General features: G+C 27.7%; 2 protein-coding genes across 2 annotated transcripts; both read left to right on the forward strand.

Moving 5' to 3' along the window:
* Positions 1-6: 6 nt before the first annotated feature.
* On the forward strand, positions 7-2,907 carry LOC115243068. The gene is made up of 5 exons (XM_029819743.1): positions 7-75; positions 1,551-1,756; positions 1,895-2,269; positions 2,373-2,442; positions 2,577-2,907. Exons 1-5 carry the CDS (start codon positions 7-9, stop codon positions 2,865-2,867), a joined length of 1,011 nt encoding a protein of 336 aa, XP_029675603.1. The 3' UTR covers positions 2,868-2,907.
* Positions 2,908-7,002: 4,095 nt separating this feature from the next.
* LOC115243069 (aminopeptidase N-like) lies at positions 7,003-14,075 on the forward strand. The gene is made up of 8 exons (XM_029819744.1): positions 7,003-7,226; positions 7,774-8,150; positions 8,638-8,918; positions 10,394-10,599; positions 10,738-11,094; positions 11,201-11,270; positions 11,402-11,704; positions 13,764-14,075. The coding sequence occupies exons 1-7, from the start codon at positions 7,162-7,164 to the stop codon at positions 11,642-11,644; spliced, it is 1,599 nt and encodes a 532-aa protein (XP_029675604.1). The 5' UTR covers positions 7,003-7,161; the 3' UTR covers positions 11,645-11,704; positions 13,764-14,075.
* Positions 14,076-15,026: the final 951 nt, after the last annotated feature.

Here is a 15,026-nt window from a genome sequence, read left to right on the forward strand (position 1 = left end):
TATCCTATGATTAAAGTTTTTGAACGTATATCCAGTGTCTTTGCAATTACAACAACTCATGATGAACATCTCAAGGTAGAGAAACTTATTGCCAATAATAAGACATATCAATAAAATTATGTTAGATATTAAGTCAATACATATAGAGTAACGATCTCATAATTCTGACATAATATCTTAGAAATTAAAAGATGTAGTTAAAAAAAATTTTATATGTTAATTATATGCTAATGATTTAATTATGCTTATCTTTCTTCAAGTTTTTAAAGTATTACTTATAGCATCATTACCATCATTCTTATTCAGTAAGAGAGATTACACTGTCTGTTATAGAAAAAGTAACTTATTTATATTTGTCGGTAATGCGTATAATAAATTCCATAGTAATTGGTAATTTTTATCGTTTTCGGAATCTATGTGATAGAAATTCCAAACAAGCAAACATATATAAAGAGTATAATTTTTTTTTTTTAATCTCAATATAATTTAAAGATCCTTTTCTTTAATAACCTTCTTACAATCTTGGATGACTTTTCTTTTAAACCGGATCATGTATTGTATAATATTGTACGCTTCTGTTTTACGTTTTCTTCTTATAATTTTCTGTAACTTAAAAATGCATTTAAGTCATTACTGTAGCAAAGTATCATGGCGGAATTTTGAATTTGCATAAAATTATAATTAAATTATTAAAATTTGATATTTATACTTACAGCACATTTCTTTACTTCAAAAAAGATTTTCTTTGTAATATTTATTGCAAACGTTTTTTTTTCAGTTGAGAAATATATAAATCCAAGATTATAAAATTAATTATAATGTATTATATCAATATTTACTTTATATCAGTATCAAAATCATATCGCTTGTGTTATATTTTTCTATGTAAAGAAATTTTTACTAATTTCATTTGTGTTTTATTGTATATCTATACATTATTATAGCGTAATAGAAACGGAAATTTTAACGATTCGTTACTTTTTGTATAACGATAACAAGTTATTAATAAGTAACAAATTACTTTTTAATATCGGTAATGAGTAACAGTAACGAGTTGAATTACATAGTAATAAACATATACAAATTTGTTTTGTTACATAATATTTGTGACAAATATTAAAAATTTAAAAATATTTTACCAAAACTGTAAGTTATAGTTATGAGACATTGTAAAATATGATTTTTCTTGATAACTCTTTCTCTCGCTTTAAATCCCGTTTATTTTATAACATCTTTGTACAAAATTCAACTTTTCCGTAATTTTTATATGGAATGATCTATTATTGAAAATATAATGACGTAAGATGTTAACATATTAAGAGTATATGTATTTAAACGATATAAAACAAACAGATTTAGTCAAAAAATTTAGTAATTTGGGGCCTGTTTTGATCACTTACTAATTAAAATACGCTCCGAAAATAAAATTATTTCAGTAAATAAGAATGTTATTATTTTTTCATTTATACATATATTATATTTGTCTTTGTGTAAGTAATATGAACAATACATGTAATAAATAGAAAAATATATTTTTTACCAAATTATAGGAAATAAAAATAAAAATAGGAAGCTTATTTGAAAAGGCAGAGAACGATATGTACAATCAAACAGAAGCTAACATAACCAACAATGTTCTTAATAAATATTTAAAGCAAGAACTCACAAAATGGGGATGTCTTATCAATAATCCCTTGTGTATGCAGATGGCCAAAGAACAATTTGAATGGCATCTATCAGATCCTGAAACTAGGAAGTATGATCTATTTAATCATTGTTTTTATATCTTGTCCGCGTGTTTAATAAATTATTTGTTAAAGACATTGTATGTGTGTATTAAATACCTATAAAATATTTTCAAAAGATTAACATATTTTTTTGCTGGATGTTATAGACTTTTGCCTGGGTGGAAAAAATTGATATCTTGTAATGGTTTAAAGACTGCTGCTAATTATGTATGGTTCAGTGCATGGACCAACGCGTTGAATGTATACAAAGAGAAATCTGATTATGAAATGTTGAAATTTAGCAGTTTTTGTTCTGATCATCCGCGAATTATATATCCTCATCTATTGTTTATTCTAACGTCATTTCAAACGATGATCATGAAATATGATAAAAATATCGATTTTGGAACACTAACACAGGAAAAGCATGTTTATGCTTTAACTGCTGATATTTATCTTCCTATTTTTGCCATGCATGCTAAGAATCCTATATTGCTTAAAAATATATTGAACTTACATAACTTTGAAAGTATGAAAAACAGGTAATAACATTTTTTTTATAAACATTTCATGCTTCTAATTGTGAAAGATTATTATGTATATATTAATTACAAATTTATACATATATACTGTTTTTTTTCATAGCCGAATCAATACGATTGCAACATTAATTGTCATTATTAATAATGTGTATTCTAAGAATGAACTGGACATGGTAAATCTTATAAATCTAAATTCAATACTCATTTATATAATTTTACTAATAACAGAAAATTATTACGCATGTTTTTTATAATCGATTAATTACAAAATTATTTTTCGATAATATATGTTAATAATCTATTTTAGATAACAGAATTTGCTAAGGATATGCCACAATTAGTTTCGGAACGTATTGAACGCAAGATAAAATCGCGTTTGCTTGAGATCCAGAGTCAAATGAAATTTTATCAATCTATGATAAAACTCCCCCCATCGCGCTTAATTACGTCAACTACAACACCGTCAACTACAACATCGTCAACTACAGCATATCAATCTACAAGACGTCGAACTAGAATACGTCTAACTGATATTTTAAAGCGCAAATCATTTACATATCCTAAATTATCAGGGCCTTGGAGTCCTCCTTATCTGTGAATGTTAATAATGCATATTCTTAGAAGACCAACTTATTAAGGTAAATTTATTGAAGTAAATGTTATAAACTTCAAAAAACTCCGTACCTAATTTTGAAATTTTTATTATATTTATTTATATATACGTATTTTATATTTTATTAACGAACGCGTATCTATCTCTCTCTCTCTTTCACATGTATCCACATAATCATGCCAATAATTTAAAAATTTTTCACATTTGTCTTTTATTATGATTAATTATGAAAATACTGATTGCTAACAAATATCAAAATGAAATTATTTTGAGATAAATAAATTTGCAGAAAATAAAAAGCAATATCCATATTCGAACGTTGAACGTAAGTTAACAATACGATAATCTGACAATAAATTCAACAGTTAGATGAAATTGCTTCAAAGTTTAGACGAAGAGATCAACATTATGTCCATTAATTGCACAAGGATTAACTACAAAACATTCCCAACAACAACTAAAACTGCAGAGCACCTATCATTTATAAAGCTAATTACGTAGTCATAATATCTAATGATATAAACATTTCGAATATGTTTTCATATATGTATTAACTAATTATTTATTATTTACATATTGTTCTCAATTGCTTTCTAAATTATTTCTAATTATATCGTAAATATCTTTAATATTAACTTTAACATTTGATTCTTATACATATTATTCAGTTTTAATTATATAAACATGGATTATACATTTACGTATAATGTTACATATATATGTACATATAAATATACATATACACATACAATATATATATACATATAATGTTATATATACATATATATATATATATATATATATAAAATTATATCTCAGAATAAAATTAAAATAACAAAAAACTTAAAAGTGTCGTTTAGAAACATGTATATTACTGTCTGTATTGCAGGATTCGATTTCTTACAATAGTTGCATAAAAAAACTAGCTGCATTTTCAAATATTATTTCTATTATACCATATCATAGCTATAACATTTATTATTCTATTGTTCTCGCTCGATTTAGTATTTAGTGAAATACCATATGTAAATGCGATTGTTTCTTCATTGGTAAATTTCATATAACGTATGTAATCGTATGATGACTTTGCACATTTTTGATTCGTAAAATCAACTAAACATTCCAAATAAAATTTCTATTGCAATATACAAATGTGAATTATTTCATTAACCATTTATATAACCTAGTAGGAGAAATAGCTTGATAGAAGTAGCTTAGAGAGAATATATGTACGTATTTTCATTTTCTATTTCAAATACTATCTCTGAGTATGAGAAAGACTTAAGGTATTGCTAGTTTCACAAATGTCCCTGCATAAAATTTATGGGTCAAGTTATTTATAGCATAATGATCGTATAAGATCGAGAAGGTATACATATACATGTAATGCGCGGGGTATAATACACTGTATCATACGCGCGTCTACTCGCCCTCGCGGAAGGGATCTAGGCTGAACAAACCGTGATGAGAATGTTGTCCGAGAGAAGCGTAAAGGCAGAGAGGGGTCGCGAGCGAACGGAGGGTTTACGATGTAACTGGAAGGATGAAAAGCATGTACGGGAATCCCATGAAGCAGCAGGTATAAGGCCGAGATAAACTCGCGGACGTGTCGGGGTCGCACCATTAAAGCACGTTCACAACGAGTCTACGCGCACGTATATCGTCTAGCCTCATTTATGCAGATGCATTCCTAGCATACCTGTGCACGCCACGAGAAGAAAAATAAAAAAACCAGTGTGCCGTCGTTTGCATAAATGGGACAAACGCCCAAGCAATTCGTAAACATAACTTACCCTTGGGCGCAATATCGTTGGAAAGAAGGATTCACATAGTTTATACATTAATTATTTTTCGATAGTTTTAGGCAATAATAACGCAGTTTTTGAGGAAATATAATTTTACTTATAGATTTAGAGCGAATAATACTTGGCCTATTTCACAATTTGGTTCTAGATAATAATTTCATTAATCAAATTCGTTCGAAATTTTATAGATATAATACATACCGTTAGCTCATAATTATTCCGCGATTTTGCATCAATATATCACATATGCAACAAAATACCGTTATAAAAAAACATAGAAAAAAATAAAAAAAATGCTTAAAAAACATTTTAAACTGAAATCTCATGACTTATTTCATACGCATATCATAAAATGTACAATTTTAATGAATGTAATTTATCAGAAATATCACCAAATTTTTCAAATGGATGTATCCGAATAGCTGTATTTATTTTTCCTATAGTCGCTTAATTGACATTTCTCAAATAAAATAAATAAATATCGATACACTTGTCGATAACATCTATCTCCAGGTTAATCGAGCCATTTTAAATTTATTGCGAATCTACATTGAACTACAAATATTTGCTTAATTTCGACACCGCTCGATTTTATGTCATGCATTATAGCAGAACGACGAGATATTCGACAAGCATATTGATGAAAATGAGATATTTCGCGTGCCAATATTTTTACATACTTTAACAAATTTCGTCAATGCAAAATACAATATTAATATTGGATAATTTCACGAAGCATTGCAGAACGTGTAACACAATTAAAATATTTATACTTATTCGTCCGAAATATCGAACTGTATATAAAGCGGGTGAATAAATAAGTGATATGTAATATAATACGCAATATGTTGGTAAACATCGCATGGAATTAAATTCGCAATAATGCATGACGTATACTGATGTATCTTATATTTGCCGCAAAATAGTTTTACTCATTAAAATTTCATAGTAGTATAATTTACTTAATTATTTATAAGAACATACGCGAATAGCAATTGCTATTTTCAATTATAATAAGTCACAATATATCTCATGCGGTTTTATAATAAATGTTTCAAATATCCGAAATGTACAGCACACATCCTGCAAAAATTCTTGCAAACAATAAAAATATTGTATACATTACATATTGTTATTAACGTATCATTTACTTGTAATTGCAGTTTTTTAAATCTGCAACAGTAATACACATTCCATAACAAATAAAAAATTAAAGCTATCAATAATAAAAAAAATCTCTTCGATATTCATGAAATAACACATGCTCACGTAATAAATAAAATAATTATGAAATAAATAATTATTAACGCCGAAATAACAGTCCTCGAATAAAATTATTATGACACAACATTCGCGATATACGATTTTGAAAACGCTCGTATAAATTGTGGGAGTCATATTTATAGTCAAATGTAAAATAAATTTTTCGACGAGCATCATTGTTTATCGTTTAATTTAACATCGTTGACGCGCGTACGTGACTTGGTGGATCTGCAAAACAAAGTGTCCAGTTACACACGCTGTCCTGCATCGAGTGTTATAGATTCTCATAACAAATTAAACATACCGATTGTAACAAAAGATAACTTAACGACGCGTTTAATATCATTTTTATAATTATGTCGATAGTTATTAACTCTGTTCAAATGACGGAGACACGCGACAGATAGCGTTCACACGAGTCATAAATTGACATAAGTCGCATCGTGAAACTTTCTCTCGTTAAAATAGACGATAATATAAAACAACGAATAAAGCAGGGTCGCTTGCATGTATTTTCGTGCTCGTCAATCTGTTTGATCGCATTATCATCATCGCGCGGGTAACAAAAGAAAGTGCGCGAGTTATAAAGTTCGAACTTTTGCCATTTATTACGTACGCAAGAGGATATCAAAATCGTAATAAAACGAGATTATACGACGCGGTATCTGTTCGCGCGGATTTAATCTCGAGAGTCATAGAGAAGGATCTATATCGCACCTATAAACTGAGGCGTATCGAAATCACGCAAACGATCGATGTCGGTGTGGAAGATTCGCCGAGATGAAATAATCAAATGGGTTTGCCGCTTCATTTAATTCGGCATCATTCGAAGGAGTAGCCGCGTACATCATCGTACGGTTGTAGGCACGGGCTGTCGGCCATTGTAATTTCACGGGCACGCTAACGCGCGCGATCGCACAGGCGTGTGCACCGGCCTGTGCAAGCAAGAGCACCCGACAAGGGTGATAACCCCTCTGCGAGTAATCGATAACGTACGGGCGCGCGCGCGCGCGAACGAGAACAAGCGAGAGCATTTCTTTACCGTTAATCAAAGATTGCTATAATAGAAGAAACGGAAATTTCTATAGTTTGAACCTACTTCTTCTTTGTATATTATATTCACGGATTTATGAATACTGTAATATGTAAATTCATTTGAAATAAATACAATTATATTCTACGTTTTCATTATAGGACCCGCTATATGGCGCATGTTGAATGGTACACTTCCCCGTAATTCAATGTTGATGGGTTTAAACACATACTTTAATACTCGGTAAGAGATATTGTAATAAAATAACTTCATATCCCATAGTATATATACAAGAAAAAGAATACGTAATATAGAAATAGTAATACATAATGCACTTACAGAAGTGATGCTATTGATAAATTGTGCCAAATAATGAAAAAAAATATTATGCATTCTATATATAATTCTGTTCCTTAATTTAATTATCTACATATTCTTTTATTATTATGTTACAGTATTGAAATTGTCATTTTTAATAATTTGAAATTCATAATAGAATATTTCATTTAAATATTTCTGTATATATATATTTTATATTAACTTGTAGTGAAAAAAACTACAAAAGATATATGTTTTCAAGTAAAATATCAAGTAAAACATAAGTTTAAATAATAAAAAATTAACAGAATGTCCAAAAATTAAATCTAGCAAGTTTAGCATTACTACATTTATTATGGCTGTCAAAATTTTATTTTAGATTGCCATAGTTGTTAAAACAAATAATTATTTTAATTTTCCAATGCAAATCAATGATGTATAATGTGAATTGCCGCAATGTTAAATTTTACAGATTTCCTAACTTTAATTCGCCAACTCCCGATGATCTATGGAGTTTTATACAGACTGGTATAGACGATAAATTAAAAAATAAACTGTATAATCTAAGCATAAAACAGATAATGGATATTTGGATTACTCAAACGTATTGCCCTGTGGTAAACGTGAAACGAGATTATTCTGATAATCTTGTAAAAATATCGAAAGAGATTAATGACAAATTAGATCGGAAACCATATTTTATACCTGTGAGCTATGTTAAGGAAACGAACATCAATTTTGTCAATATCTCGCTACAAAGTTTCAATTGTTTAACGCAGTCGAATCCGGAAATGAAAATCAACTATGATAGTAAAGATAAATGGTTCATGGCCAACATATTACAAACTGGTAAATATTAAATAATAAAGTTAATATCTCTCTATCCTCTTATTATATAAAAAATCTGGTTTTATTACATATTTTTATTCCTACATTTTTTTACAAAAATTGTGAAACTATTTTCTACATATAATAAACATAATTATATTTTTCTAAAATATTCTATAATATTACCTTTAAATTTTAAATTAAACGTTCTTTGCATATATAAAAATATTAATTATGTAACTAAAATCTTAGTTTAAGCTTATACAATTCTGTACGCTTTAATATTTCGAAGATTTATTTTTTAATTTGATTATTGATGGAAAATGTTTACGTAATTAATAATATACAAGAAACTTGAAAAATATATATACTACCAATTTCTAGTACAGTCTGCATGCGTACTTAAAACAGAGGAAAATTAGATACATAAAATTCGAAATATTTCTGATGTCTGATTATTCCGATACGTTAAAAAAATAATCGATAAAATTTATCTATTAAATAATAGGATACTATCGCGTCAATTATGACACCGAAAATTGGCGAATGATCGCGCGTTATTTAAAATCCAAAAAATACGAGAATATACATGTTATCAATCGAGCGCAAATCATCGATGATGCGTTCCATCTTGCGATGGAAAAGAAACTTGATTTCTCCATATTTTGGGAACTCGCGAGCTACTTAAAGCAAGAGAAGGATTATGTAGCATGGTATCCTATGATTAAAGTTTTTGAACGTATATCCAGTGTCTTTGCAATTACAACAACTCATGATGAACATCTCAAGGTAGAGAAACTTATTGCCAATAATAAGACATATCAATAAAATTATGTTAGATATTAAGTCAATACATATAGAGTAACGATCTCATAATTCTGACATAATATCTTAGAAATTAAAAGATGTAGTTAAAAAAAATTTTATATGTTAATTATATGCTAATGATTTAATTATGCTTATCTTTCTTCAAGTTTTTAAAGTATTACTTATAGCATCATTACCATCATTCTTATTCAGTAAGAGAGATTACACTGTCTGTTATAGAAAAAGTAACTTATTTATATTTGTCGGTAATGCGTATAATAAATTCCATAGTAATTGGTAATTTTTATCGTTTTCGGAATCTATGTGATAGAAATTCCAAACAAGCAAACATATATAAAGAGTATAATTTTTTTTTTTTAATCTCAATATAATTTAAAGATCCTTTTCTTTAATAACCTTCTTACAATCTTGGATGACTTTTCTTTTAAACCGGATCATGTATTGTATAATATTGTACGCTTCTGTTTTACGTTTTCTTCTTATAATTTTCTGTAACTTAAAAATGCATTTAAGTCATTACTGTAGCAAAGTATCATGGCGGAATTTTGAATTTGCATAAAATTATAATTAAATTATTAAAATTAGATATTTATACTTACAGCACATTTCTTTACTTCAGAAAAGATTTTCTTTGTAATATTTATTGCAAACGTTTTTTTTTCAGTTGAGAAATATATAAATCCAAGATTATAAAATTAATTATAATGTATTATATCAATATTTACTTTATATCAGTATCAAAATCATATCGCTTGTGTTATATTTTTCTATGTAAAGAAATTTTTACTAATTTCATTTGTGTTTTATTGTATATCTATACATTATTATAGCGTAATAGAAACGGAAATTTTAACGATTCGTTACTTTTTGTATAACGATAACAAGTTATTAATAAGTAACAAATTACTTTTTAATATCGGTAATGAGTAACAGTAACGAGTTGAATTACATAGTAATAAACATATACAAATTTGTTTTGTTACATAATATTTGTGACAAATATTAAAAATTTAAAAATATTTTACCAAAACTGTAAGTTATAGTTATGAGACATTGTAAAATATGATTTTTCTTGATAACTCTTTCTCTCGCTTTAAATCCCGTTTATTTTATAACATCTTTGTACAAAATTCAACTTTTCCGTAATTTTTATATGGCATGATCTATTATTGAAAATATAATGACGTAAGATATTAACATATTAAGAGTATATGTATTTAAACCATATAAAACAAACAGATTTAGTCAAAAAATTTAGTAATTTAAGGCCTGTTTTGATCACTTACTAATTAAAATACGCGCCGGAAATAAAATTGTTTCAGTAAATAAGAATGTTATTATTTTTTCATTTATACATATATTATATTTGTCTTTGTGTAAGTAATATGAACAATACATGTAATAAATAGAAAAATATATTTTTTACCAAATTATAGGAAATAAAAATAAAAATAGGAAGCTTATTTGAAAAGGCAGAGAACGATATGTACAATCAAACAGAAGCTAACATAACCAACAATGTTCTTAATAAATATTTAAAGCAAGAACTCACAAAATGGGGATGTCTTATCAATAATCCCTTGTGTATGCAGATGGCCAAAGAACAATTTGAATGGCATCTATCAGATCCTGAAACTAGGAAGTATGATCTATTTAATCATTGTTTTTATATCTTGTCCGCGTGTTTAATAAATTATTTGTTAATGACATTGTATGTGTGTACTAAATATCTATAAAATATTTTCAAAGGATTAAAATATTTATTTGCTGGATGTTATAGACTTTTACCTGGGTGGAAGAAATTGATATCTTGTAATGGTTTAAAGACTGCTAACTATAGTGTATGGTTCAGTGCATGGACCAACGCGTTGAATGTATACAAAGAGAAATCTGATTATGAAATGTTGAAATTTAGCAGTTCTTGCTCTGATCATCCGCGAAAGTATTTTCATCTATTATTTATTCAAAGGTCATCTCAAACGATGATCACCGATTTTGAAACATCAACACGGAAAAAAGAGCACTCCTATGCTTTAATTGCAGATATTTATCTTTCTATGCTTGCCATGCAAGCAAAGAATCCTACACTGCTTAAAGATATATTGGATTTACCTAACTTAAATAGTATAAAAAACAGGTAATAATATATATTTTTATAAATATTTATTGCTTATAATTGTGAAAGTTTATTATGTATATGTTACAATTATACAAATTTATACATATATGTTTTGTTCTCATAGCCGAATCAGTACGATTGCAACATTAATTGTCATTATTAATAATGTGTATTCCAAGAATGAACTGGACATGGTAAATCTTATAAATCTAAACTCAATACTCATTTATGTAATTTTACTAATAATAGAAATTTATTACGTCTTTTTAGAATCGATTAATTACAAAATTATTTTTCGATAATAAATATTAATAATCTATTTTAGATAACAGAATTTGCTCAGGATATGCCACAATTAGTTTCGAAATGTATTGAATGCAAGATAAAATCGCGTTTGCTTGAGATCCAGAGTCAGATAAAATTTTATCAAACTATGATAAAACTCCCCCCATCGCGCTTGATTACGTCAACTACAACATCGTCAACTACAACACGTCCAACTACGCCTCCAACTATAATTCTAAGGAATGAATCAATTAATAATCCTAGATTAAGATTCATGGGATAAAACTTCTTAATTATCTTTAAACGTTAATAATGCATATTCTCAGGATACCAATTTATTAAGGTAAATTTATTGTGGTAAATTTTATGAAAATCAAAAAACTCCATATTTAATTTTGAAGTTTTTATTATGATAATTATTTTCCATCTGTGTAACTATATATATACGCATTTTATATTTTATTAATGTACGCGTATCTCTTTCTTTCTGTCACGTCTATTAAGCTGACACAGCCACTTTAGCACAAGCAAATAAAACTTATATAGAAATTTAGTGTTCTTTTGTTGCTAATTTGTTGTTCAATTCCCGATTTTGTTGCTCCAGCCAATTCGGAGAAAATAGTGGCTGTGCTAACTTAAGGTTAAAGTTAGCACAGTCATTTAAAAAAAAATTTAAAAATATAAAAACACGACATATTTTTTTAGTGCTAATTTGTTGCTAATTACCTGCTCTATTCCCAATTTTGTTGCTCTATTTTTAAACTGCGAAAACCACCCCCAAAGCTATCTTTCGCTAACAAAACATTCTGAAATTGCAAATTAATCAGATATTTCGATTGATTACCTTTCTTTGATTTTGTTGCTTGCGATTTGCAATGAATCCGATTTTGTTGCTCCACCCTTAACCCTTGAAAACGACCTCTGGCTACCCTAGACTAGCACAACACTTTAAAACTGTAAATTAATCAGATATTCCGGTTGATTACGTCTCCTTGATTTTGTTGCTCGCGATTTGCAATGTATCCGATTTTGTTGCTGCACCCTTAATTCTTGAAAACCACCTCTGACTACCGTAGACTAGCACAACACCTTGAAACTGTAAATTAGTCAGATATTCCGGTTGATGACGTTTCTTTGATTTTGTTGCTTGCGATTTGGAATGAATCCGATTTTGTTGCTCTACCCTTGAAAATCACCCCTAGCTATCCTACATCAGCATAACACCTTAAAACTGTAAATTAATCGGATTATTCGAATAATTACATTTCTCTGGTTTTAAAGTTTACATTTTTATCACATATTTGTTTATAACAATTTTTATAACAATTTTTTAATTTTATTGTATAATTAATATTTTTGTTCTTTGTAGTTTAAGTATAAAATGCATTTTATATCTTAAAAAAATATTTATGTACTTTTTCAAAATTTATCATATGTAATATATTTTTGTGAAGCAACAAAATCGGATTCATTGCAAATCGGGAGCAACAAAATCAAGGAGACGTAATTAACCGGAATATCTGATTAATTTAAAGTTTTAAGGTGTTGTGCTAGTCTAGGGTAGTCAGAGGTGGTTTTTAAGAGTTAAGGATGGAGCAACAAAATCGGATTTATTGCAAATCGCGAGCAACAAAATCAAAGAAACGTGATCAATCGAAATATCTGATTAATTTACAATTTTAAGGTGTTGTGCTAGTGTAGGGCAGTCAGGGGTGATTTTCAAAGGTTAAGGGTGGAGCAACAAAATCGGATTCATTGCAAATCGCGAGCAACTAAATCAAAGAAACGTAATCAACCGAAATATCTGATTAATTTACAGTTTCAAGGTATTGTGCTAGTCTAGGGTAGTCAGAGGTGGTTTTCAAGGGTTAAGGGTGGAGCAATACAATCGGATTTATTGCAAATCGCGAGCAACAAAATCAAAGAAACGTAATCAATCGAAATATCTGATTAATTTGCAATTTCAGAATGTTTTGTTAGTGAGAGGTAGCTTTTGGAATGGTTTCCGCAGTTTAAAAATAAAGCAAAAAAATTGGGACTAGAGCAACTAATTAGCAACAAATTAGCACTAAAAAATATGTGTTTTTATATTTTTTAATTTTTTTTTAATGGCTGTGCTAACTTTAACCATAAGTTAGCACAGCCACTATTTTCTCCAAATCGGCTGGAGCAACAAAATCGGGAATTGCACAACAAATTAGCAACAAAAGAGCACTGAATTTCTATATAAGTTTTATTCGATTGTGCTAAAGTGGCTGTGTCAGCTTGATAGACATCTTTCTCTCTCACTTGTATCCACATAATTATGCTAATAATTTAAAAATTTATCACATTTGCCTTTTATTATGATTAATTACAAAATTACTGATTGATAACAAATATCAAAAAAAAATTTTTTTTAGATAAATAAATTTGCAAAAAATAATAAGCAATATCCATATTCCAACGTTGAACGTAAGTTAACAATACGTTAATCTGACAATAAATTCAACAGTTAGATGAAATTTCTTCAAAGTTTAGATTAGGTTTAGTCGAAGAGATCAACATCATGTCCATTATTTGCACAAGGATTAACTACAAAACATTCCCAACAACATCTAAAACTGCAGAGCACCTATCATTTATAAAGCTAATTACGTAGTCATAATATCTAATGATATAAACATTTCGAATATTTTTTCATATATGTATTAACTAATTATTTATTATTTACATATTGTTCTCAATTACTTTCTAAATTATTTCTAATTATATCGTAAATATCTTTAATATTAACTTTAACATTTGATTCTTATACATATTATTCAGTTTTAATTATATAAACATGGATTATACATTTACGTAATGTTTATACATACATATACATATACATATATATACATGTAGGTACACAAATATATACATAAGTATATAATATATAAAATTATGTATATTGTTTATATATAAAGAACTCTCTATATTAAAATTTAGAATAATATGTTATGAATATGTTAATTAAGTATTAATATAAAATTTAATATTATATAGGATATAGAATATTGTATAGGATAACGAATATTATAATAACGATATTAAATGGAATAATAATTTTTTAATGCCAAAAATATATATTTTTCTATGTTTCTCTTGTATCGTTTAAATAATTCTTTTATATGTTCAAAAATAAAGTCAATGGTAATAAAAATTTTAAAAATTTTAAAATATAGATTATAATAGAGAAATAATTAGTCTTGTTTTTGTGAAAAGAAGTGATTTCTTATTGATCTGTATTATTAAACAATACAATTGAATTTTGAATAAAATTTAAATTTTCTTTATTTTAAAATTTTCATTCAAAGACAAGTGTGTTTTATTTCAAGTAAGATCTTTTTTTCATTGTTTTCTCATTTGTCACATTAAATTTTATAATCATATAGGGGAAAATAGGGTAAAACCGAATAGGCAGATCAAACCGGGTATCTCTGTTTCTTTTTGATATGTGCTAACTTATCTTTGGCTAACTCATGTTATTAGTTGTAGATTGATGCCAACATTATTTTGAAATGAACCGTGCCCATATGCACACGTTTTTTCTTTTTTAAGAGAAGTTCAAAATTTTTGGGCCAAGAAAGATCGATATTGGGACAACAATCGAGTCGTTATAAACTTCTTCTACACAGAGCATC

This window comes from Formica exsecta, unplaced genomic scaffold (genome assembly GCF_003651465.1).
Source record: "Formica exsecta isolate Colony F162 unplaced genomic scaffold, ASM365146v1 scaffold685, whole genome shotgun sequence".
Lineage (NCBI taxonomy): Eukaryota > Metazoa > Arthropoda > Insecta > Hymenoptera > Formicidae > Formica > Formica exsecta.